This window comes from Labeo rohita, chromosome 16 (assembly GCF_022985175.1).
Source record: "Labeo rohita strain BAU-BD-2019 chromosome 16, IGBB_LRoh.1.0, whole genome shotgun sequence".
NCBI classification, from domain to species: domain Eukaryota; kingdom Metazoa; phylum Chordata; class Actinopteri; order Cypriniformes; family Cyprinidae; genus Labeo; species Labeo rohita.
The window spans coordinates 20,677,290-20,702,734 of NC_066884.1; the positions used below are offsets into that span (position 1 = coordinate 20,677,290).

The 25,445-nt window shown below is 36.5% G+C and overlaps 2 protein-coding genes across 2 annotated transcripts in view; one reads left to right on the forward strand and one right to left on the reverse strand.

The window, feature by feature from the left end:
- Positions 1 to 863: 863 nt before the first annotated feature.
- she (Src homology 2 domain containing E) lies at positions 864 to 12,639 on the reverse strand. The gene is made up of 6 exons (XM_051131862.1): positions 11,644 to 12,639; positions 8,084 to 8,207; positions 4,936 to 5,154; positions 4,506 to 4,707; positions 2,186 to 2,305; positions 864 to 2,082 (listed from the first exon to the last, which is right to left on the reverse strand). The coding sequence occupies exons 1-6, from the start codon at positions 12,115 to 12,117 to the stop codon at positions 1,899 to 1,901; spliced, it is 1,323 nt and encodes a 440-aa protein (XP_050987819.1). The 5' UTR covers positions 12,118 to 12,639; the 3' UTR covers positions 864 to 1,898.
- Positions 12,640 to 14,923: 2,284 nt separating this feature from the next.
- Positions 14,924 to 25,445, forward strand: part of LOC127178742 (cingulin) — a 33,263-nt gene continuing 22,741 nt past the window's right edge. The window contains 1 exon segment of the mRNA XM_051131822.1: positions 14,924 to 15,093. The gene's annotated coding sequence lies outside the window, so the exon portion shown is untranslated.

A 25,445-nucleotide genomic window follows, 5' to 3' on the forward strand; every position in this document is an offset into this window, starting at 1 on the left:
TCATGAGTCCCTTGTTTGTCCTGAACAGTTGAACCGCTTGCTGTTCTTCAGAAAATCTTTTCAGGTCCCACAAATTCCTTGTTTTTTCACCATTTTTGTGTATTTGAACCCTTTCCAACAATGACTGTATGATTTTGAGATCCATCATTTCACACTGAGGACAACTGAGCAACTATTACAGAAGGTTCAAACACTCACTGATGCTCCAGAAGGAAAGATGACGCATTAAGAGCCAGGGGGTGAAAACTTTTGAACGAAATGAGGATGTGTACATTTTTCTTATTTTGCCTAAATGTCTTTTTTTTTTTTTTCATTTATTACTGCCCTTCAGAAGATAAAGAAGATACTTACATGTTCCCCAGAAGACAAGACAAGTAAAATTTACCCTGATCTTCAAATTCAATGTCCCCCCGGCTCTTAATGCATTGTTTCTCCTTCTGAAGCATCAGTGAGCATTTAAATTCTGTACTAGTTGCATGTGAGTCCCTCAGTTGTCCTCAGTGTGGAAAGATGGATCTCAAAATCATACAGTTATTGCTGGAAAGGGTTCAAATACACAAAAATGCAGAAAAACCAAAGAATTTGTGGGACCTGAAGGATTTTTCTGAAGAACAGCAGGCAGTTATGAACAACTATCACTAAACAAAAAAACACAGCTGTGGATCATTCAGGTAAAAACACGGTTATAAGAATCAAGCATATGTAAACTTTTGAACAGAGTAATTTCTATAAATTCCACTATTATTTTCTCTTGTGGACTATATGTAAACATTTTTTATCTGCAAGGTGTATTAAACTGTATGTTACATTTCTTCAGGAACTTTTTATGTGTGAATGTGAAAGAGACTGAGAAATTTAACAAATTTAGCATTATCTGCTTTATTTCAGGCTTTGCACAGTCTTACATTGTACAAAGGCAAAATCTTCAGTGAACATGCTTTTTTTCCATCACATGTCTCTCATCTAGATTGAACAAAAATCTAATTTACCATCCTTTAAGATTAAAAATGGAACCTGTTACCTTTAAACAAACAGACATACATTTAAACACAACTTCCCATCACCAAAAGAGTGATGCCACATTCGGTACGCCATGAATCCAAGCATGACTGCACGGTCAGTAAATCCGTTCGACATCCCGCTATTCCCAAACTCAAACCAATCAATACAAAGTTTTATCACGTACAGACAAGAACATTAGCCAATCAGCGGCAATGACTCATTTATCTGATGAACGAGCCAGCTTCAATTTGCTGTATTGATCCGAACTAACGATCTAACCTCAGCTATCCAGGAACTGCCAAGGTGTGGTGAAGTGTTTCTTTTTTTCTCAAAGGATAAAATAATATGAGAATTCAGCTATAACTTTAAACTAAATCTACGCTACGGAAAAATATCAGCTGTGCAGATTCTGCCCACTTAAATGCACAGTCATTGTAGAAGGGAGTAAAATTTGCGTCTCTCAAGAGAAATTTGCAGTTTGCTGCTGATGCCAGCAGGGGGAGTTTAGAAGTAATTCACTCCTTCAGGCACAAAATTAGATCGGTAACATGATTGGGAATGAATTTATGAGGCTGTAGTGCCAGCGCACTCAAACAAAAGATGAGGAAATAACAAAACAATAGTGTGCAACAGATACGCATTATGTAAACTGTCACGTTTAAACTACAGTTTCTGAAATCTGTTTCCTCCTTTGGTCTTTCTAGTATCATATGTGGGGCGAAAACACAAATATATATAAAAATTCCACTTACTCCATGCACACATCTACATACATACAAGAGTTTTAAGCTGTGCTTTAATGGCATGTGATTGGCAGGCACCACGGTATTGTAAATTCACATCTTTGCACCAGAGAACGCTGTGAATATGTATAAGTTCAGCATGTGTGTGTGTGTTTAGTGTGTGCGTGACACAGGGTGCTGTAGGGTCATGTGTTCTGCCCCGGTGAAAGGTAGGCGCTGGGTACAGTAGTGGTGCACCACTTCTGGGATGCTTGGGAACACACAGCTGCTCTTTTCCAGCGTGTAGCCGCACTCTTTAGTCTGCGCTACGATGATGTGCACACATCCTTGACTCGTCCTGTCGAGAGAGGGAAATAAGGATCTTATATCATCTATGTCAGCTTTTCAGGACTGCTAACTCTTGATCTCTTGATTTCAGAGTTACACAAGCATGCACTTACTTGAGGGCGATGGAGTATTTGCTGGTAGCTGATTCGCTGTCTCGCACCAGGAAGCTGGCCTCCCTACAGTGCTGCAGCTGAGCCTCCGCCTCCTGACGACTCACACTGCCATGATACCAGCTGAAGAGAGAGGCAGAGAGGGGGAGAAAAGAGGAGGAGATTCTTACTTCTACACGGTACGATTATGTAATATGATTAGAGAAGGTAGAGAATGTATAAGAAAAGATTTAGGAGGCATTGAGAACTGTACAAATGGATAGATTGGGTGAATAATACATTTTAAGTGTTAAAGCAACATTTTCAAACTAAAACTAAAATGAAGACATTTGGAAAAAAATTCTCAGTGGTTTTGTCAATGGGGTCAAAACACTGAATGGACAAAAACATTTTTCAAAATATCTTCTTTCATGTTCCACAGAAGTTTTTGAAACGTTGATATGTGTTTGAAATGACATGAAGGTTAGAAAATGATGACAATATTCACTTTTGAGTATGTGAGGCTGTGCATGCACTTTGTGAAGCATGAAAACAGCCATAATAATAATAAAAAAAAAGAAAATACAGTAAAAAAAAACATCTCGGGTTACGCATTTAATCATAGTTCCCCGAGAGAGAACGTGAACCTGCGTCCCTATAGTATCCACTAAAGCAGTGGTTCTCAATCCTGGTCCTAGGGGTCCCCTTCTCTGCACATTTGCATGTCTCCCTCATTTAACACACCTGATTGAGATCATTAGCTCATTAGGAGAGAGATCCATGAACTGAACTGAGGTGTATTAAATAAGGGAGACATGCAAAATGTGCAGAGCAGGGGGGGCCCAGTAATAGGATTGAGAACCACTGCACTAGAGGATGTAGTGTGAGTTCCCTTGAATGGGAATATCTCAGGTTATGCATGTAACCATGGTTCCCCAGAGAGGGAACGAGACACTGCGTCCTCTAGTGAACACTATAGGGACATAGTGCAAGTTCCCTTGAATAGGAACATCTTGGGTTATGCATGTAACCATGGTTCCCGAGAGGGAACGAGACACTGCATCCCTATAGTGTCCACTAGAGGACGTAGTGCAAGTTCTCTTGAAGAGGAATGCAACCATGTAAACATGGTTTCCCAAGAAGAAATAAGACATTGTGTCCTCTAGTGGACACTATGGGGACACAGTGCGAGTTCCCTTGAAGGGGAATGTCTTGGGTTATGCATGTAACCATGTGTCCACTAGAGGACGTAATGCAAGTTCCCTTGAAGGGGAATGTAACCATGTAACCATGGTTCCCTGACAGGGAATGAGACGCTGTGTCCTCTAGTGGATACTATCAGGACCCAGTCCAAGTTCCCTTAAAGGGGAGTGTCTGGTTATGCATGCAACCATGGTTTCCTGAGAGGGAACGAGACACTGTGTTCTCTAGTGGACACTATTGGGACACAGTGTGAGTTCACTTGAAGAAGAACGTCTTGGGAACATCTTAGGAATGTCTCAGTTACATATGCAACCATGGTTCACTGAAAGGGAATGAGACACTGTGTTCTTTAGTGGACACTATGGGGATGCAGTGCAAGTTCACTTGAAAGGGGAACATCTCAGGTTTCGCATGTAACCATAGTTCCCAGAGAGGGAATGAGACATTGCATCCTCTAGTGGACACTATGAGGACGCAGTGCGAGTTCCCTTGAAGGGGAAAGTTTTGGGTTCTGCATGCAACTGAAAGGGAATGAGACACTGTGTTCTTTAGTGGACACTATGGGGATGCAGTGCGAGTTCACTTGAAAGGGGAACATCTCAGGTTTCGCATGTAACCATAGTTCCCTAAAGAGGGAATGAGACACTGCGTCCTCTAGTGAACACTATAGGGACACAGTGCAAGTTCCCTTGAAGGGGAACAGTAATATTGTGAAATGTTATTACAAGTTAAATATATTCTAAAATGAAATTTTTTCCAGTAATGGAAAAAAACTGTAAGTGTTTTTTCCTGTAATGGACTGCAGTCTCTTCAATAATTTCTCAGAAATAATTCATAACAATAACATATAAAATAATAATTTATATGTGCAAATTTTCATGAGAACATTGTTATTGTGCAAATTCACAAAGTTTTGACATTCTTCCTGAAGATATAGTGCCTGACATGTAAACTAAAGTTAAGTTGGTCTCTATTATAAGTGCTAATATACACAGTAACTAGGTGATCATGTTTTTCATGTCACAGCTGTTACTTATTTTAGCACACATATTCTCATTCCAGTTTTATTTTCACCATTTCATTTTTGAGTTTCAGGTAATCCACATAAAATCACTATGTTTTTAAGACACAAAACACATACCTTTGTTTCTCCAGGGGCAGGGTGGGATCAACTATTGGTGTCTCACTGTCTGGGGTGGTGCTGGGAGATGAAGGGGACGTTGGGGACGGGGGATTCGGTCGAAGGGTTTTTGGGGTCCAGCTCTTATGTCTCAGTGTCTGCTGTTTCACAGTAGGAGAACCTGACTCTTCCTTCGACATGCGGTCTACTCCATCAAACTGAGCTGTATACAAAAAGAAACATCAACCACCACAGTTTTTATTATGGTATCTGGTAATAATAACCCCCCACCACTATCCCAAATGTTTCTAACAACTGCTACATCATAAGTACCTCAATAACATGTCATTAAAACAAAACTGACTTTTAAATGACTATTTAATAGTTTTTCCCCATTATACTGTGTTTTCTGTAGCAGGAATGCTTCAAATATGGATGGGAAGGATGTTACCTGACAGTGCTCTAACAATTTGCTCCTTCTTCCACTCCCAAGGTAGCTCATACTCTGCTGGTGGTCTGGAGTCGGACTCAGGTCGGGTCAAGGGAATTCCCTCCAGAACCTCCTCATATGGGACATCATAGATCTGTGGGGGTCCAGACCCTTCGCTCTCTCCTCCGTTCAACACTACACACACTTTCAGCAGGTCCTTCGAGCCTCGTCGGCGAATTTCTGCATAAGGGCACAAATTTACATGTGGGATCAGAACTCTTTCCAAAACAGATTTCATGTGATAAGAATGAGCAAGGTTAATTTTCTGATGTCTATAGTGTATAAAGCAAAGATCACACAAAAGTCACTTTCAAACAGAGCAGATTTCTTTTGGTCAATACAAATTTACATGACCAGCTTGAATTCATTGTGAAATCTGTGTGGGGAAATGTTTGAAATGCCTGGATTCCCATTGACTAGATTTTGCAAAAAATTTGCAGAACAACAGTAAATATGACTGCATATTTAGTCTCACATTTATCATCTTTCATATATTCTCATATTTCAAAACCGTAATAATATAACATTCTGTAATGGACTTTGCTTTTAAGACGCTGAGCAGCCAACCACTGCCAACTTTTTCCAAATTTATCATTAAGTAGGACTGAATTAATTGCTTTCAGTTTCTCTGAAAGTGAAAAAAGATGGCCCTACTTGTCCCTAGAAATCACTACCTAATATGCATATCCAGATGCTTCATTTACAAGTAAATAGCCCATGTGCTAAAGATGCATCACAAGCTGTCAACATTAATGAGTTCTCTCTTTCTCGCCTTTTTTATCCAGTGTGTTAAACATTGCAATACTTGTTAAATACTTATTTAACATAATTCATAGTGATTTAAATAATTTAGATTGAAAATGTGTTAGGCCTAGTGGCACTGGTGTCAGTTACAACAAGTGAATTTCCCCTGACACTTTCCTAATAAATCACTGTATAACTGTTGAAAAAGCAACTACATAGAAGCTTAATCTATGAATCAACTATTGTTTGAGATCACCTTAAAAGTGAATGAAACCACAGGAAATAATGACTAAGCCAAAGCTGAATCTGTAGTATACCAACAAATACAGTTGAGGTCAAAAGTTTGCATCCCACTTTCAGAATCATTAAAAATGTTAAGTTTAGTACTGACCTGAAAAAGATATTTCACGTAAAAGATGTTTACGTATAGTTCACAAGACAAAATAATAGTTTAATTTATAAAAATGACCCAGTTCAAAAGTTTACATCCCTTAATTCTTAATACTGTGTTGTTACCTCAGTGATCCACAGCTGCGTTTTTTGTTTCGTGATAGTTGTTCATGAGTCTCTTGTTTGCCCTGAACAGTTAAACTGTCCGCTGTTCTACAGAAAATCCTTCAGGTCCCACAAATTCTTTGATTTTCCAGCATTTTTGTGTATTTGAACCCTTTCCATCAATGACTGAATGATTTTGAGATCCATCTTTTCACACTGAGGACAACTGAGGGACCCATATGCAACTACTACATAAGATTCAAATGCTCACTGATGCTTCAGAAGGAAAAAAACATGCATTAAGAGCCGGGGGGTGAAAACTTTTGAACAATGGAGATATGTACATTTTTCTTATTTTGCCTAAACATATTTTTTTCACTTAGTACTGCCCTTCAGAGGCTACGGAAGATAGTTACATGTTTCCCAGAGGACAAATTAAGTTAAATTTACCCTGAATTTCACATTCATAAAGTTTTCACCCCCCGGCTCTTAATGCATTGTGTTTTCTTCTGAAGCATCAGTGAGCGTTTGAATCTTCTGTAATAGTTGCATATGAGTCCCTCAGTTGTCCTCAGTGTGAAAAGATGGAACACAGTATTATGAATCAAGAGGATGTAAACTTTTGAACCGGGTAATTTTTTATCAATTCAACTATTATTTTCTTGTGTGGACTATATGTAAATGTCTTTTATGTTAAATATCTTACTCAGGTTGGTACTAAATAAACAATAACATGCATTTTGTATGATCCCTCTTATTTTGGTAAAATAATTAACATTTTTAATGATTCTGAAAGGGGGATGCAAACTTTTGACCTCAACTGTACCAAGACTAATCAGTCTTACAAAAGTCTTTGTAATCATAAACAGGCAGAGGAACAAAAAACCAAGACCAGTATTTGAAAATATAAATTTGACTACAAAAACATTGAAATCAAGTCTATAATGAGGCACTTACAGTGTTTATGGATAATTTTTGTAAGGACATAAAAGCAACAAACGTAAAGCTTAAAATTTTTTCAAAAGCATTTACATCAACTTAACATAAAAAAAGTTTTTGTAGTAATTTGCCTTTGTGTTCTCGCTAACTATTCGGTTCTAAGTTGAGATTTTATATGTAAATGTTTTTAACATGTAAACAATTTGGATAAATGTTAAAATATGAAAAAGAGAAAAAACAAAACCATAATATACAACATAAAACATATCTCGTATATAGACTTTTTAAAGAAAAAAAAAACTTCTTCTGGAAAAAAAAGAAGTAGCTTTTTTTATCGTTCTCACTCATAATTATATAACACTTCATTTTCAGTTTAGTGCATTTTACTTTAATCTCAAACTCCATGTACTTATGCACCTATTCATTCTTCAGAATTTAAAGTTCAGCGTCAACAAAACACTGCCTGGAGCTCCATCGTTCTCCCTTCACTCACTGTTTCTTTGCTGTCACTTTGTGTCTGGCCTATTGTGTGAGAAAACAATGGTCATACCAGGGGAAAGTCAGAGCGAGTCTGTGATTGGCTGGCTTAGCCGGCCACTTCCTGAGTTCTGGGAAGTGATTGGGAGGGAGTGAGGAGTGTTGGGGGGGTCTTTCTCACATAGCCAGGCTTACTGGGGGGACGGCAGGGGTCAACTTCCTGTCCATAGAATGGGGCAAAGGAAACACAGACAGGAAACAGGAAGCAGAAAGAGGAAACTACACCCATTGTCCCAGCACAACACTGTCACCGTGGAAACCACCATAGAGGGGAGCCGTGATTTTTCATACCCGTCAAATCCCTGAAAATCTACTCGCTATGCTGCCAAACGCTGCGTATGAGAAATGTTTTGAATTAAAAGAAAGAGAAGTAAAGAGAGAAGAGGTGGTGTACCTGTAATAATGAGCTGGGCATCATAAGGTTCCATGTAACCATCATTCTCTCCTTCTCTTTCAGCCTCTCTCTGTTCCCTCGTTTTCTCAGCATCAAATGGGTCAGCATAATCCTCCAGGATGATCTATTACGAGGGAGAAGAAAAGAAGAATAGAAAGAAGTATCATTGATTTGTGTTTACGTCTACACCCTTAAAAGTAAAGAAATATTCTGAGTTAAGTATAAATTCAGCTCAGCCAAAAGCATTTGTAGCATAATGTTGATTAACACACTAATTTATTTTGACTCGTCCCTTTTTTTTTTTTTTTTGTTTGTTTGTTTTAAAAACAGACACAGAAACAGTTTTTTTTTTTTTTGCAATATAGTTAAAGATGGGCAATTTATGGAGAATATTATATTCTATATATTATTTGAGCTATAAATTTGTTCTCTTAATTTTTATTATACTGATATTATTATACTGAAAAAGTTAGTAAGCAATGTTTCACACTAAAAAAAATGTTAACATGCTTGAGACTATACTATTATGATAGTGAGTAACAATGAGTATTTAAAAGGTTAGGTTACCCAAAAATGAAATTATGTCATTAATTACTCATCCTCATGTTGTTCCAAACCCCTACGACCTTTGTTCATCTTCAGAACACAAAGTAAGATATTTTTGATGAAATCCAAAAGCTTCCTGACCTTGGATGGACAGCAACGCAACTACTATGTTCAAGGTCCAGAAAGGTAATAAGGACATTGTTAAAATACAGTTGAGGTCAAAAGTTTACATCCCCTTCATTCTTAATACTGTGAATGATTCACAGCTGTGTTTCTTTTGTTTAGTGATAGTTGTTAATGAGTCCCTTGTTTGTCCTGAACAGTTGAACTGTCCCAGAAAAAAAATCCTTCAGGTCCCACAAATTATTTGGTTTTTCAGCATTTTTGTGTGTTTAAACCCTTTCCAACAATGGCTGTATGACTTTGAGATCCATCTGAGAACAATGGGGACTCATATGCAACTATTACAGAAGGTTCAAATGCTCACTGATGCTCCAGAAGGAAAAACTAAGCATTAAGAGCCAGGGGGTGAAGACTTTTTGAATTTGAAGATCAAGGTAAATTTAACTTATTTTGTCTTCTTGGAAACCTGTAACTATCTTTTGTAGCCTCTAAAGGCCAGTACTAATGAAAAAAAAAGAAGATATTTAGGCAAAATAAGAAAAATGTACACATCTCCATTCGGTTCAAAAGTTTTCACCCCCCGGCTCTTAATGCATCGTTTTTCCTTCTGGAGCATCAGTAAGTGTTTGAACCTTCTGTAATAGTTGCATATGAGTCCCTCACTTGTCCTCAGTGTGAAAAGATGAATCTCAAAATCATACAATTATTGCGGGAAAGGGTTCAAATACACGAAAATGCTGGAAAACCAAAGAATTTGTGGGACCTGAAGGATTTTTCTGTAGAACAGTGGGCAGTTTAACTGTTCAGGACAAACAAGGGACTCATGAACAACTATCACTAAACAAAAAGACACCACTGTGGATCATTCAAGTAAGAACACAGTATTAAGAATCAAGGGGATGTAAGCTTTTGAACTGGATAATTTTTATAAATTCAACTATTATTTTCTCTTGTGGACTATATGTATATCTTTTATGTGAAATATCTTATTCAGGTCAGTACTAAATAAACAGTAACATGCATTTTGTATGATTCCTCTTATTTTAGTAAAATAATTTACATTTTGCAGATTCTGAAAGGGGAATGTAAACTTTTGACCTCAACTAGTTAATTTGACATCAGTGGTTCAACCTTAATTTTATGAAGCTATGAGAATACTTTTTGTGTGCAAAGATAATGAATATAATGACTTTATTTAACTTTTTTTTTTCATCCCTGTCAGTCTTCGATGTGCATCGAAAGTGTCTGTTGCGTTGCTGTCTATGCAGGGTCAGAAAGCTCTCAGATTTCATTAAAAATATACTATTTGTGTTCTGAAGCTGAATGCAGATCTTATGGGTTTGGAATGACATGAGGGTGAGTAATTAATGATGGAATTTTCATTTTTTGGTAAACTATATTCTCTTAAATTACATATCAAAGTGATCAATGTCATGCCAAAAGTGCTACTGATTGATCTTAACTTTACATGAACTTACAATATTCTGTAATCTTCAGCAATGGTGCAAACCCAGTTAAAAAGCGCATTTAGTCAAAGCCTGGAGTTAAATTACATCTTTCTGGGTGGAATTCTTTGTTCCATCTCATAGTTGAAAAATCAGTGTTCCTTTAGCTGAAGAGCTCATGCTTATTCTTCATCCCATCTTTCCCCTTTCTTTCTCTGATTCTCCCTCTGGACGTGATTTTTTTGTGTGTGTGTGACCTCATGAGATTCTGATTTCTGTGGTATTATGTTCAAAGTGTAGCTGGAGGGGATGTCCGTAAATGGGAGAGGATACAGTCAATGTATCAGGTGACATAATTCTTCAAACACTGCCTTCACCATGGACTGAAAGAATGGGATGGAGCCATTGTGTTATGTATGCATTGTATTCTTCGCGTATTTGTGAGCAAGGGTGTGTGTGTACGCGAACACAAAAGTGCGTTTCCCACAAAGACAGAGCGAAGAGTGTGTGCACGACTAGGAAAAGAGACAGGAAGAGAGGCAAGGAAAAGGCTCTCATTGTGTTTGTTGCTTTTCAGCTCCACTGTGTCTGCTTATAATACAACAGTTCAATGAAAAGGGAATATAGGGAGAAAGAGTGAGACGTGAGGAGGGAGCAAAGAGAGATACGAAGAGAGAAGAGGGGGCTGAGGGAGGGGAGAAGAAGATATTGCCTAAACAAAGAACTGGAAGAGAGATATTGATCTCAATTTTCAAAACAAAGACGTTTGTTTGGTTCTCACAGTCAACAGGGTGACTGGGAAAATTAGAGTGTGTCATGTACTAAAAAGAACATCCGTCTCTGAGGCCTACATTATCACTCAGATCAGGGCTATTCTTCCTTTATCCCTGCTGAGAAACCCATCCTAACCAGCCTAAGATGCTGGTCCCAGTTGATTCAAACTGGTTTTATTTTAGTTTATCAGCAAGTAGACCAGAATAAAAGTGCCTAATAGCTTCCTAAACCAGCTTGGACCCAGCTTACACTCATGAAAATAAAGGTTTCAAAAGGGTTTTTTTCACAGCGATGCCATAGAAGAACGAGTTTTGGTTCAACAAATAACTTTTTAGTGAACTTTAGTGAAGTGTGAAGAACATTTTGAAAATCTACAGTAGTCAACATTTGAAATGGATCAAAAAAAGTTGTCCTAAGACAAGAATTGATATTGTTTTGGTTTTAGGACAACTTTTATGAAAGGTTTGGATCCACTTCAAATGTTGACTGTAAACCGTTTTTCCATTCTAAAGAACATTTTGTGGCTTTGAAAGGTTCCATTGATGTTCAACGTTCTTCATAATATCATACATGCCGATTAAGAACTTTTATTGTAAGTTAGGCAGTGAATTTTCAGGAAGAATGTACATTTTGCTAGTTTATATGTTGGTGTTGCCTTATAATCAGACTTACCGTTTCTGTTCTGATTGGTGACTTGGCCCTCTCGCTGTCTGGAGATGATCCTCCTGCGCTGGATTTTGGATCATTAACCTTGATCATTCTGCTCATGTACGCGTCAGCAAGACTGGTGGTCCGCAGGGTGCGATGGTCTTCAAACCCCTCCATTTTGGTGTTCTTCTTACTTTTCCCAGGGATCAGAATTTCCCATATCTTCCCGTCTTTTATCGAGCCGGTGCTGGAGTGGTTCCGTCCCAGCTCGATGGCCGAATTTTTACGATTTCTCCCGTGGAGCAGCGAACCCACACCACCACCACCGCCACTGCCACCGTTTTCAGCTCCAGAATTTTTACGCAGACTCCCCTTTGTACCAGTACCGACAGTCAGAACTGGTTTGGGACGGGACTGAGTTCCCGATTCCGAAGCAGAACGGATTCGGTCGGATCCAGTCTTCAAACTTGTTGGGAAATCTTTAAACCACTTCGCCATGGTGAATACGTACAGGTGTCTGCGCCACTCTCCATACACACGCGCAACTCCTTTAGGAAACTAATCGGCTTCTAATATATCACTGTCTGTGGCTCTATAATTGATTTTTGCGTAATTATCAACACTACAACGCGAAGTTCAGGTGTTTGTTCTGCTTTTTTAAAGACCAAGAATTGTTTTAATTTAGCCTACTTATTTTGGTTAATTTTAAAAATCTGTTAAATTGATTTAGGGAAAGGTTCCGAATATTAAAATTCCTTTTATGTAATCTTGCTTCCAGAATTTATCCCATTCGTATTTCTTTTCAGGAAACTTCTTGCACTCTCAACTATACTACGCTTCTTCACATTGGAATATAATGTCTTGTTTTTGTTTGCTCCCAATTATTCCCGCAAGATAAAGAGGAGTCTCTGAAGGGCATAAACGCGGAAAAATTTAAAGTTTTTCTTAGCTCTCGCTGAAGATCCCATTCCCGGTATATCCACTCCAAGCGACTGTCTAAATGAAGTGAAGGGGATGTACATGTACGTGCGTTTGTGCTGCAGCTGTGGGTGGGGGTGGTTTCTGTGCCTCTGCGGGCAGCTACTGTTCCCCTAAACGGGAACTTTTCATTGCTGGGCGCTACCCACCTGTAGATGCAAACCTATACTGCTCACTTAATGCTCTCAGCAAATAGATGTTCAGTTGTATCAAAACGTTTCCATTTACTTAACACACTCTTGGTATGGTATGGTACTCAAGTAAAGGTCAGTTTCTGGTAAAATATTGGCAAGCAAACAAACAAACAAATAAATAAATAAATGCTATATATATATATATGTATATGTATTTATGTATATGTATATATATGTATATGTATTTACATGTATATATTTAAAGTCATATAACTGATATATATATATATATATATATATATATATACACATAACATATTTTTCTTAAATATATACATGCACGTATGTGTCTTTATACACATATACACAGTACACACACATACACACACATATATACACAAAAACTTTTATTTTGGGCACTAAAATAAATAAATAAATAAAAAATCAACTACACTTGAAATGCCCATCATTGTACTCCAGTGGTTAGGCTATTTGATTCCACTGGAGTTCAATTTCTGGTGAAGTCTTGGCTACTAAATACATTAATCAACTATAATAAACAACTATTGGACATTTCCATCTTTGTACTCCAGTGGGTAGGCTATTTTACTCTAGTGAAGGTAATTTTTTGGTGAAGTCTTGGCTACCTAATAAATAAATAATCAACTCCAATAAACATCTATTTGACATTTTCATTGTTGTACTCCAGGCTACTCCATGCAGTAAAGGTCAATTTCTGGTCAAGTAAATAAATAAATAAATATACAACTATAATGAACAACTATTTGACATTTCCACCGTTGTTGGCCACAAAAAACAAAAAACAAAAACAAAAAAAACACATGTTGTCCTAATAGCTAATAGCGGGGCATGTTATCACATTGTTATATGGAGTAAGTTGTCACATTGGAATCTGTAAATAATATATACTTTTTAAATATACTTCCAGAATTTAATCACTCAAAAAATGTTGGGTTGTTTCAGCACAGTTATGGACTACTAACCCAACAGTTGGGTTAAATTTTTCAATTACATTTTTAACCCAAAAGTTGGCTTAGTCCATATTTGCCCCAAAGTTGGGTTGAAACAACCCCGCATTTTTTTAAATAAATGCTGAACTATTGTGCAAGACACTACCACAGAGGGGCAGCAGTTTACACCGGGTAACTGGCCCAAGTATCTTGTAAGGGCAGACCCGGGCAATTTAAAGTTATTTATGCTGCCTCCACCTAGTGGCTGATTAAAAAAACATTCAGAATTATTTGTTAAAACGTAAACAATAGTTATTTAATTATGCATTAAATTAATTAGCCTAATTAGACACAATACACGTGTCTGCTTGAAAACTATATTGGCATTCCAAAGTTTTAGAACTGTTCTAACTGGCCCCGACTTAAATACCTACTGTATAATGTTTTACATGCATTTCTATTTTTACACTGTTTTGAAAAGGTAAATGACTCAATACTGGGCACCTCTTCCCACACGTGACTACTGGCGGTTACCACAGTGAAGAGTAAAAGCGTTATCTAGTGTTTATGAACACTGTCAGTCATTGTGAAATGCCTTGTAGAATTTATTGAAAAGCATCTGGACCTGTTTTTCCAGTTATTGAAAACGATAAAGAGAAAAAATCCAAATGCTACTGAATATATTCTGCAAGATGTCCCACACGGGACGTTTACTCATCGGCGGACCAGCTAACTAGCATAGATTCTACACTATTTTTTGACTGTACTTTGTAGTGTTTGATTGTACTTGATGCGCTTTTCCCATAGTCGATCAACTTTATTTACAAAAACAGACATTTTTATGAGACATGCACCTAAATATGTACAATAATATCATGTTTGACTTTGTCTGTATTTTATCTACAAGAAGACAACTCTATTCTGATAGATATCAAATTACGCAACAGGCAGTTACGTAAACCTGCTCGCAGAAGTTTAAACCCAATGAGTCAATTTAGTGATAAAACTAAACTTTCCTGTCTCTAAATCATAGCAAATGAGCATTTCACTTCTCTACTGCTTTACGGACAAGCACGTTCCAGATTTAATTGTGATTGACACACAACCTCACCAATAACCGCAAGAGAAATGGTTTCATGCGTTCCACCCACGACGCCACGATCAGCCAATGAGATTATTCTCACGCGTAAAGTGGGCGGAGCATATGGTATCGGTCTGAAAGGTAACAGGTTGTCTTTAGCAAATGTTTTCCCTTGGGTTTATTAGTTAGAGCTGTCACATTTCAAGATAACTTCTTTACTTTTACACCGTTAGTTCTCATGAAGGAGAACCACAGGAGGTAACAGAGGAATATTCAGCAGAGTGAAATATAAACTTTCCCTTAACATCAGGTAGGTTAAATGTTATTTTTGTCTCGCTAAACATGTTAGCTATGACTAGAAATTGCGGCTAAGTTTGTTGCGCTCCAGATTCTCCAACTGCTTCAGTAGCTGAACTTTCTTCCACTGGGAAGTTCAAAGTGTTTCGCTCCCATACTTTGAGGTTTATTTTTGTTTAGTCCTGTTTTGTGTTATTCTTAAGAGGTCTTCTTTAAAGATGGATTAATGTCTGTCCAAAGGATTATTGTCTAGCCCGCGTAATGACAGTTTTTTCCACTGGTTTTCTCTTCGCCCCGAGAGACTTCATAAGCCACTGAGTTTCGCACATAGCGCAGGTGCATCGCCAGGTGAACACCTGCGCTTCTCGCTTTGGGAACAAACTCATGAGAGAGACGCTTGACGTGGCAATTTTGGCAAACAATCCCGCTGTAACAGTGTTGTGATTGTTTACCGCCTCACCACAGCCCCGAAAGTCCGCTAAACATTTAAAGCATTGTTTGAATAGCCCAGTTTTCATTCAAATGCATAACGAGTCTGTCAAACACGTCGTGAACGATCAGGTTACTATGTCAGGTAAGCCGTCAAACGTGTACTGTGTAAAGGGACTATTATTACATAAAAGAACAACCAACATTTACGTGAATTAAAGCGATAATGATGTTTATATTTGATACATGGCTCATTTGGTAGTTCATTGGTCATGTTATCCAGACGTCAGGACCTTTAGAGATTTAAAACCAGTGACTCAGTGGAGAAGAATTTTATAGGCCCTGGTTGAGCAATGGCACACAAACTCTCCTTCTCAGTTAATTAAATTATTGCTTCTCCACCTGTTTCTTTGTACCCCCACAGCTTCATCAGTAAGGGAAAAGCATATAAATGTGTTATTATTACCTAATACATTACATATGATTCAGTAGATATTATTAAAGTGCATATTATTACAGTGATTCAATTTTAGAGTTAACATAAAATGAATATTTACCCTTTTCATAGACTTTGATAACCAGTTTCCACTATTGTTAACTGTTGATAATCTAGCAAAGGTTTTTTTATATTATAACACAATACTTTGTGTTTGCTTGCCTTGGCATTAAATTACAAAAAGAAGCTAACATAATACAAACTAGTTAACGCTGCAGCCGCAGTGTTGCTAATACGAGGGCAAATTTGACATCTTTGCCACTTTTGATCAGCGTTTTCAAGTTTCCTCTTTTTGAAAGTCATAGAAATGCTCAAGTGGATTTATTCTTTTGCTACTGGAGCAAATGGGAATGGAAAAACTATATATTTGTTATAGTTTCTGTTTACCACTTATAAAGGTTTACCCAACTATGACAACAACCGCTTTGGAGACCTTGAAAATGTGAAAAGTGTCTTTTGTTAACAATGCTAAAGTGGATTTATTCTTTTGCTATTGATGGGAATGGGGAAAATATGTATTTGAAACTAAAACCAAAACAAAACCTGTTCTTGTCTAAGCACAACTTTTTTGATCCACTTCAAATGTTGACTACACAAAAATAAAGGTGCTTCATTATGCCATAGAGGAACCTTTTTTGTCTAAATGATTCTATAAAGAACCTTTAAGCTCTGAAGAACCTTTCTGTTTCACAAAAGGTTCTTTGTGGTGAAAGAAGGTTATTCAGATTATAAAAAGGTAAGAAAGAGATAGTTCTTTAAAAAACCAATTTTTTAGAGCACCTTTATTTTTAAGATTGTACTGTAGTTTCCGTTCACCACTTATAAAGGTTTAGACAAGTATGACAGCAATACTTCTGAGAACCTTGAAAATGTGAAAAGGGTCTATTGTTAATGCTAAAGTGGATTTATTCTTTTGCTACTGGAGCAAATGGGAACAGAAAAACTACACTTGTTATAGTTTCCATTCACCACTTACAAAGGTTTACCCAACTATGACAACAATCATTTCTGAGAAACTTGAAAATGTCCACTTCATTTTTTCCATTTGTTTTCTTTTTTTCTAGAATTTTTGATCTATTAAATATACCAGGCTTCTACAATCATTTTATCCGGTTAGACCCTGGAAACAAAATTGCCTCCATCATATCGGCAACAATTTATGAGTTTAACCAAGCCCCTGCCCTGCTTTTTTTCTTTTTCAGTAATTCATTTTACTTGGATGTACGTCATAATACAGAAGAAAAGATCTTTCGCTACTTTCATTGCGATTTCATTGCAACTATGAAAAAACAGTCACTTCTGAGGGTGGAAGAAAAAAAAAAAACTTACCAAGATTTTTCATACATTGTTACAATTTTGGCTGAAATTAAGGAGTAATTATTTATTTATTTATTTTTTTACTCCTGTTTAATTAAATCTTGATGAAACAATAGATTTCTCTCTAGTAATGTATGCCAGGCTTCTCTAGTCATTTAACCTAAACTGGAAAAACAATGAGTTCTGGGGGTGAAAAACCTACTCATCACAGCTTCTCCCTAATGATGCACATGAGCTTTTGATTTTTATATGTTTTAATGATTCTGGCTGTAAATATGGTGTAGTTTCATCAAGTGATACCTAATGGCACATTTATTAATATGAAATCCAATTAAATAGTAATATATGTTGTATAGATTTGATGCGAAATCTTTCCAGCTACCCCCTTGAACCTTCTAAAGTGCGCTCAGAGGGTGCACACATCCTGTTTGGGAATCTTTGGAATTAATTAAAAGCATACTTTTCATTTGAATCATTGTTTGCACATATTTAGACCATAAAACCGAAACCTATTGTTCTTGCATCTCCCATATCACACTGGAATCTTGGTTCTTGACCTATGACTAGTTTGTGCTGAGCCATAGACAAACATAATGTTATTACCGCTCTATCACCATGTATGAGACGTTAATCCTCTAGTGTCATTCACAGCTAAGAGTCATAACATGCTTTAGTATTTCCAAGTTGAAAAACTTGGAGTCAGGAATACATCACATGCTGTTATTAGATAAGATTTCTTTGCATATTGTGTGGGTTTCTGGAAGTGTGATTTGTGTTTGGCAACAGTGGAACCTGTTTCAGTCATGCCGGTGAGATCCATTGGACACAGAAGAAGAAGAAATTCTTGTTTGTCTATGACTAAAACAAGAAGAGTGACTGAAGTTCAGGAAGGGATGGGGGTGGAAAGAAGAGATTTAGAGGGAGTTTGGCAGGAGATAAAGAATGCAAAGGGGAGTCGAGCACTAATGGAGGGATACCAGACTCTTTAAAATGGGATGAAAGCTTACAATGGGCTACACTTTCTCAAATGCTTTCTCTCAGCAACTTGAGTCCTTAATTTCTAGAGTAATCTAGATGAACTCTGTCAGGTGTCACCTCTGTCAGGTAAATCACCCCTGAGCGAATATCAGTGATTGGTTTATCCTTCTCAAATTAATGGAAATGAGATCAGAGATTCAGGTTGTTTCCCATCAGATTGCTTGTCTTGTAATATACACCATCTGTTGATTTGAAAAGTGTTGCTGAAAGGTTGACGTTGAAAACCTAAATGACACTGGGAATGCCAAGCATGCTTGTTCTCTCTGCCTCCCGTGTTAAAGAGTTATGACCTGAAAAAAGGAGACTGGAGTCATATCTCATATTGATATGACATCTGATGCGACGCATGTCTGAGCAAAATTAAACACGATCGGATGCACTGATTGTAGTCGCATTGATTTGGTTTGTAATAGTCAGTGCAGACAATACAAACTATACTGACTGCACAGATGTCTCCTGCCTCAGTTCCCTTCTAATTCTATTAGACGTTCCACATCTGAGAGCTCGGCAGTCCCGATTCAATTTAAGATGGGAGAATTCAATTTAATGGGAGAACAAGAGGTTGCAGACTCAGAGCTGTAGACAGGTGTCCCTGGAGGGTCTGGTGTGAGGCAGTTTTTTTTTTTTTTTTAGAAGTGTGGTTCATTAAGATGTGCACACAGATTTGTTTGTTGTTACATCATGAAATGATGTGAAAAGTACAGTATGTGTCTGTCATAATGTGTAAATATCTCATAATCGGTTATTTTAACAGGTTTAAGTGAGTGTGCTAAATCTTGACTGTGGATGTGTACAAGTTAGACAGCCAAGCAAGATGAAGTCTAGATTTGAGTTATCTAACATTGTTTGGATTGTTTAATTAGTTGGAGGCAGACACTTGTGGTTTGGTACGTTCTTACATTATCTGATCTGTTCACACCTTGAAAGATAACTATAATGTTATATATTTTAGCATATACACCAATGGATGATCTAATTCTGTTTATATGCCGGTGTCACAGTTATGTTGTCTACCACCTTAAATGCTCAAGTTTTTTAAAGTCAGGTGGATTCTGAGAGGCTGTCAATGTTTATATCATTCATCAGCTGGAAGAAAAACATTCCATGTGATTCCAACGATATTGTTACACGACAATTTATTTTTAAGCACTGCGGTTTAAAAACGTGATTTTAAGTGATTGAGTGCAATCAGCAGCCGAAAGAGAACTCATTTTGATATATGTGCACAAGGTCTGACAGACTGTTTATGAGAGTGCTGTCAGAAAGGTGATCTTAAAGCACAGGAGTAAACACAGGAGTTATTTTTGTTGATTCATAGGCCTTGAACGGTTAAATAAATATCCTTGTAAATACAGTAATTACAGTAAATACAGTAATTCAGGTCTTAAGTGAAAGCAAACAGATGAGAAGGAAAATTCGTGTAACAGTATATTGGATCTGGGCAGCTCTTAAAGTGACAGCAGTCTAATATTCCTGCTGTCTGTCAATTATGTTATATCAAACAACAAAAGAGAGAAAATTTCTCACTGCTCTTGACTAGATGTAACTTCAGAGAGAAATATGCATTTAATTTACACAGTGAAGAATATGCAGTGTTTTTTTTACATTAGATTTTTTTTTACAATGTATGTAGCATTTCTTGTTTATTTGTTGGGCGATACGGCAAAAAAATTAAATTCTCTTTTTTTTTTCCTTTTATTCTCCAGAGTGTTTTTCTAAAAAATGTTTTTTTTTTTAATGATTTTTAACTAGTCAATTTGAAAATGTAACTACATGATTCAAGAAACTTTTTCTTTATTAAACCTCCAGTTTAAGAAAAGTGTATTCTAAGCACATGAAATTGTCAACGTGATGTTAATGTTAAACAAATCACTTGTTAAATATCTTTGCAGAAAAGATGAACTACAACTACAAATTGTACAAACTTGTCTTATACGTTTTATATGTTTGGAAATAGTACTAGGAAAATGCATTCAAAAAATGTCAAAAGTCAAGTTAATTTAAATTCAAAATGACTGAAGGTATAACACCAGTAGACTATTATTAACTATAAATGTTCTGTAAAAACAATGAACAGCAGCTTTCAGCTTGTCACCATGATGCAAGAATGAAATATCAGACATACAGTAGTAGTTCTTCACAGGGTTTTTATTCAGTTGTGCTGCTTTTCCATTTTTTTATGTAAACATGGACTTAATTGACTGTTGCACTTGCATCTCTTGCAGTGTCTAATGCATTAAACGGCATTATAAAAATGCGGCGCTCAAGTTAAAAGAAGTTCACTCCCATCTTCTTGTGTGTTTTTCCTATTCTGTGTCGCATCTTTGTCAACACAATATCGCATTTGGTGTGATGCCTTACACAAACAATTTAGACACTATGACCAAAAATGTGATCTTTAAAAAAACTTTTTTTACCATGAAAATGATTTTTTGTTGAAGGAATGGTCACATGTGGCTGATTTCTTCCAGGAAGGATAAGGGGCCGGCCAATAAAGCATGTGCAGTATGAATATCATCACTGTAGCTTATTTCTGCTTGAAGAAGATAAGCCATGTTGCAACCGTCCCTACTCTCCCCTATGGAATTTCTGTGGTATCTAAAATTTTGATATCATAAAGAACTTATTTAAAACAAAATAACTGTATTGTGATATATTTTGTTACTGTGAAATAAAATTTCTCGTAATGTTAGATTTTAGTCATATCACCCACCCCTAATATTGGGAGTGCAAAGCTTTGTTTCCAAAAAATAATTGGCTAGCTACCAAATGTTACACTGCAAACTGCAAATAACCATTAGTATTCATCCTTTACCTTAAGTCTGACTGTTTCCCTTTCTGTCCATTAGAGTCAAAGTAGAGGACACAAATACTGTATGACTTATTTTTTAAATACAGAAAATGCTCATCATCTGCTAATCTGATATTATTTAACACTATCTGTTATTCAGTGGTGCAGATATGCTGTATAAGCCTAAGAATGGATAAATGATTTTAGGAATTTAATATAATAATTAATACTGTTTAGTTTGGCAGCAGCACACGAGAATGCACCTGCTTATCCGCTTGTAGAAACAAAAGCAATACTGTACGTTCATTACTGTAATGAATGTGTTTTTGCTGCCATTCCTTAACGTTTTCAACTGTTTCATAATGTGTAGAAGCTGAATAGGACTGTTGAAGCTGAAAGTTTTTGTGACACAGTCCATGAATATATAATGAGACAAGCATTGTTTAGTTTATGATTGGTTCTTGGTTGCTAAACAACTCACTGTGACCTTCTTCAGCACCATTGTTTTACATTGTAAACCTTTAGTCACTGCATTTCAGAAGTCTTTGTAACTCTGGAGTTTCATAATCCTGGGTTAAACAGAGTGTAAACCCTCAAATTCACTGGCATTTACTAGGAGAATGGAGTTAAATCTAGTGTTAAAAGCATTTAAGATAGGCAAAAGTTATCATGAAATCATTTTAAGAGAAAACGATAAAGCAGATATAATGCCTATAATTCAGAATAACAATGCTTTAGAAGAAAAAAAAAGGCAATGGGTTGATTGACATCATTTCGCCTTTAAAGCACAGATACTTGCTCCTAGAGTGGCTGAAATCAAGTGCGTTTGTTCGGGATGTAAGTAAACGCCTGCATACCGTTGGCTATTGCCTATGAAGGGAAGAGTGACATCTCTGATTTGGATCAGTGTATGTGGCAGGAGAGAGTGAGTGTGATAGAGAAGCCAGTGTTCTCAGCATAGCTGCTCTTGTTTTCTGCCCCACTTCACTGTAATAATGGGAAGAGGGTCCTTATACTCCCCCTCCGTCCCACTCACGGGCTCCCTCCATTCAGCCTATCAGATAATGCAGTGCTGAGAGGCTAAATGGTGCCTCTGTTTGTCTGGCCACTGACACACTGACACAGAGGAAATGGATCGCCCTGGACCATGACCGAATTTTGGCTGTTTGTCTGACCAGATCACTGTTATTACACAGTAGAAGAAACAATCTGACAGTCATCATGTGCATATTCAAAAGTGATTGAGGAGAGTTAAATCAGTGTTGTTATTGTTGACTAACGTTATTTAAAATGCTTTACGTTAATTGAAATGATGCTGACAAGTGCTGTCAAATCAATTAATCTTGGTTAATAACATCCAAAATAAAAGTTTGTGTTTACGTAATATGTATTTGTACTGTGTATATTTATATGATATCACAATTCTCAATATAATATGGAACTGTTCAGTACGACATCCACAGTTCAATACAGTTCAAGCCTTTCTAAGCCTGTTGTCCAACTAAAGAGTTATAAAAACGAAAGTTATAAAACACATTAGAACTTGTTTTTAATTCACAACATCAGTCGTGTGTTTGAAATAACTTCCTTTATAGTTTTTTAAAGAATTCTCTTTTGCTCACCAAGCCTGCATTTATTTGATCCAAAATACAGCAAAAGCAGTAATATTGTGAAATATTTTTACTCTTTAAAATAACTACTTTTTATTTGGATATATTTTAAAGTGTAATTTATTCCTGTGATCAAAGCTACATTTTCAGCATCATTACTCCAGTCTTCAGTGTCATGTGATACTTCAGAAATCATTCTAATATGCTGATTTGCAGATTATTATTATTATTATTATCACTATCAGTATTTAAAACAGTTTAGTATATTTTTTTATTTCAGGATTCTTTGAAGAATATCTTTAATATTTTTTAAATGTACTGTTTTTGCTGTACTTTGGACCAAATAAATGCAGGCTTGGTGAGCAGAAGAGACTTTAAAAAAAACATTAAAAATCTTACTGTTCAAAAACTTTTGACTAGTAGTGTATATAAATACACATATAGTGTATACACATATAAATGTACACAGTACACACATATTATGTAAACAAACGTTTATTTTGGATGCGATTAATCACAATTAATCGATTTGACAGCATTATAAAATTGATAAAAAAACAGACTTAAAATCAAATTAGAAATATTGCATTGCAACTAACTGAAAAAATGAAGCTAAATAGAAATATTTTCAAAAATTTGTCTTAAGTGACCTGTTTTTACATAAAATATGTATTTAAAAAAATCATGTTGTCTATTAAATAATACATTGATGAAGTATACTTTTCTCGGTTTTCTGTTTTGCATTTGAGCTCTCATTGAATTAAAGTCCTTTCTTACAGTTAAAATAGCCAAAAGTGTGTTATTTAACAGTAGAATGGTTAGCTGCTTGAAAAATGCTGTTTTGTGTGTGTGTTGTTTCTGATTTGAAATACATAATTGGAGTATTATCTTGACTGACAGTTCAGGAGATTTTGGTCTTTGCCTGTTTGAGTAGATTGGAGCATGACTGGCTTGTCTCAAAGGAACTTTGATCAATGTGCCAGCATTACTGTTCGGTTCAAAATGTAATATCTTTGAATTATGGTGAAAAAATGAAAGATACTATCAGATTTGTTGCTGTATCACAACTGGCTGCTGCACAAACTGTTCGCAGCATTTTTCTAGGCCCTCAGGATAAATGTTCATCATATTCAACGTAACAATGCCCCCCCTCCCCGCTATCAATAAAGAAGCCATCCTGCTTTATAGTTCTTTTATGGCGTTCAAAGTCTGCTGTCTAGGACTGAAACTCCACCTATCGTGTGAGAGCTGCATGGAATTTAATCATTGTCACTGTAAAAGTACATAAATACTGCTGAAGCTACAATAAACACAGATGATGAATGAGTCTGAGAGGAAGATGATGATCTTTGAAGTGCTGCTTCTGCATTCTCAATACACCTGTATAGCGCTTCACCTGCCTGTCTATCAGCACAAGAATCTCCCGTCTTTCTTCAGTCTGCTTTCAGTCATTGACACGAACACGTCAGCTGTCTCAAACAGCTTTCTGGTGACAAAGCACATAATAGGTCCAAACTGGTAAGGATCAAACTGAAAGTGTTTGTAGTTTGAAGTACGTTTAGTGTGTCGCAGAGCTGCTTTTTGTTACTGAAGAGGATGACGAGTGTAAGTGACGGAAAGAGAAACGGTAAAGATGGTACCGGTGTCTAGGAATGCACTTTGGTCCTCTGTCACACCCTTCATTCCTTAATCTGTTCCTTATTGAGATACTTTCATTCCATCACACCAGACACACCTTCATTTTTCTACTCCATTACATCATGAGTAATGCCAGAGCTTCCGTGGGTTTTTTCAGAAATAACTTGTTTGGTCTTAATGAAAATCTAAAAAAAGGTGTTGTTTAGGATAGAAAGTCAATGGAACGTCTATACCATGAAATACAAATGTGTGTGAGTGTGTGTGTTCAGGTTAATGAATAATGAAGGCCTTTGGGTCGTCTGTGCCAGGAGTCAGAGGTAACGGGCAGCATGGAGTAGTGTGTGTAATTCAATCCTGCCTCATTCGACTGTCTGCGTGTCTGTGGCTGTCTTTATCTCAATAGAGCACAACAGTAGGGTTCTGCTTGTAAAAATCCCATTCAAATTCTCCTTTAGAGAGTAGCGTCGGCTAGAAACATTTCAACACAGACCATTGTTGTCTACAAGGATGTTAAAGTCAATATTAAATCGACCCCATTTGCTTTATTAATAATGAATGTTCCTGATCTTATTGTGAAGGACTGCACAATATAACAAAGAAAAAAATGTTTGTTTTATAAGCTTTTATTAATATGTAATGACTTTCAGTTCAGTTTAAAAGTTACTTTAGTTTAGTAAACAAGAAAATTATTTCTAGCATTTACCCACAATCATTTAGGGCAGAAGGATTTAAAATCATTAAAATTCTAAAAGATAATACATTTATTCAACAGTTTCTCCTCTTTTGTGTCAGTCGTCAGAAATTGTTGAATAAAGTCATTATTCTATAAAGTCACTATTTTGAAAATGTCCTTACTACCTTTCTGGGCCTTAAACATGGTAGTTGTGTTGCTGTCTGTGCATTTCATCAAAAATATCTTAATTTGTGTTCTGAAGATGAATGAAGGTCTTACGGGTTTGGAACAACATGAAAGGGAGTAATTAATGACAGAATTTTCATTTTTGGGTGAACTAACCCTTTAATTATAAAAAATAAATAAATAAATA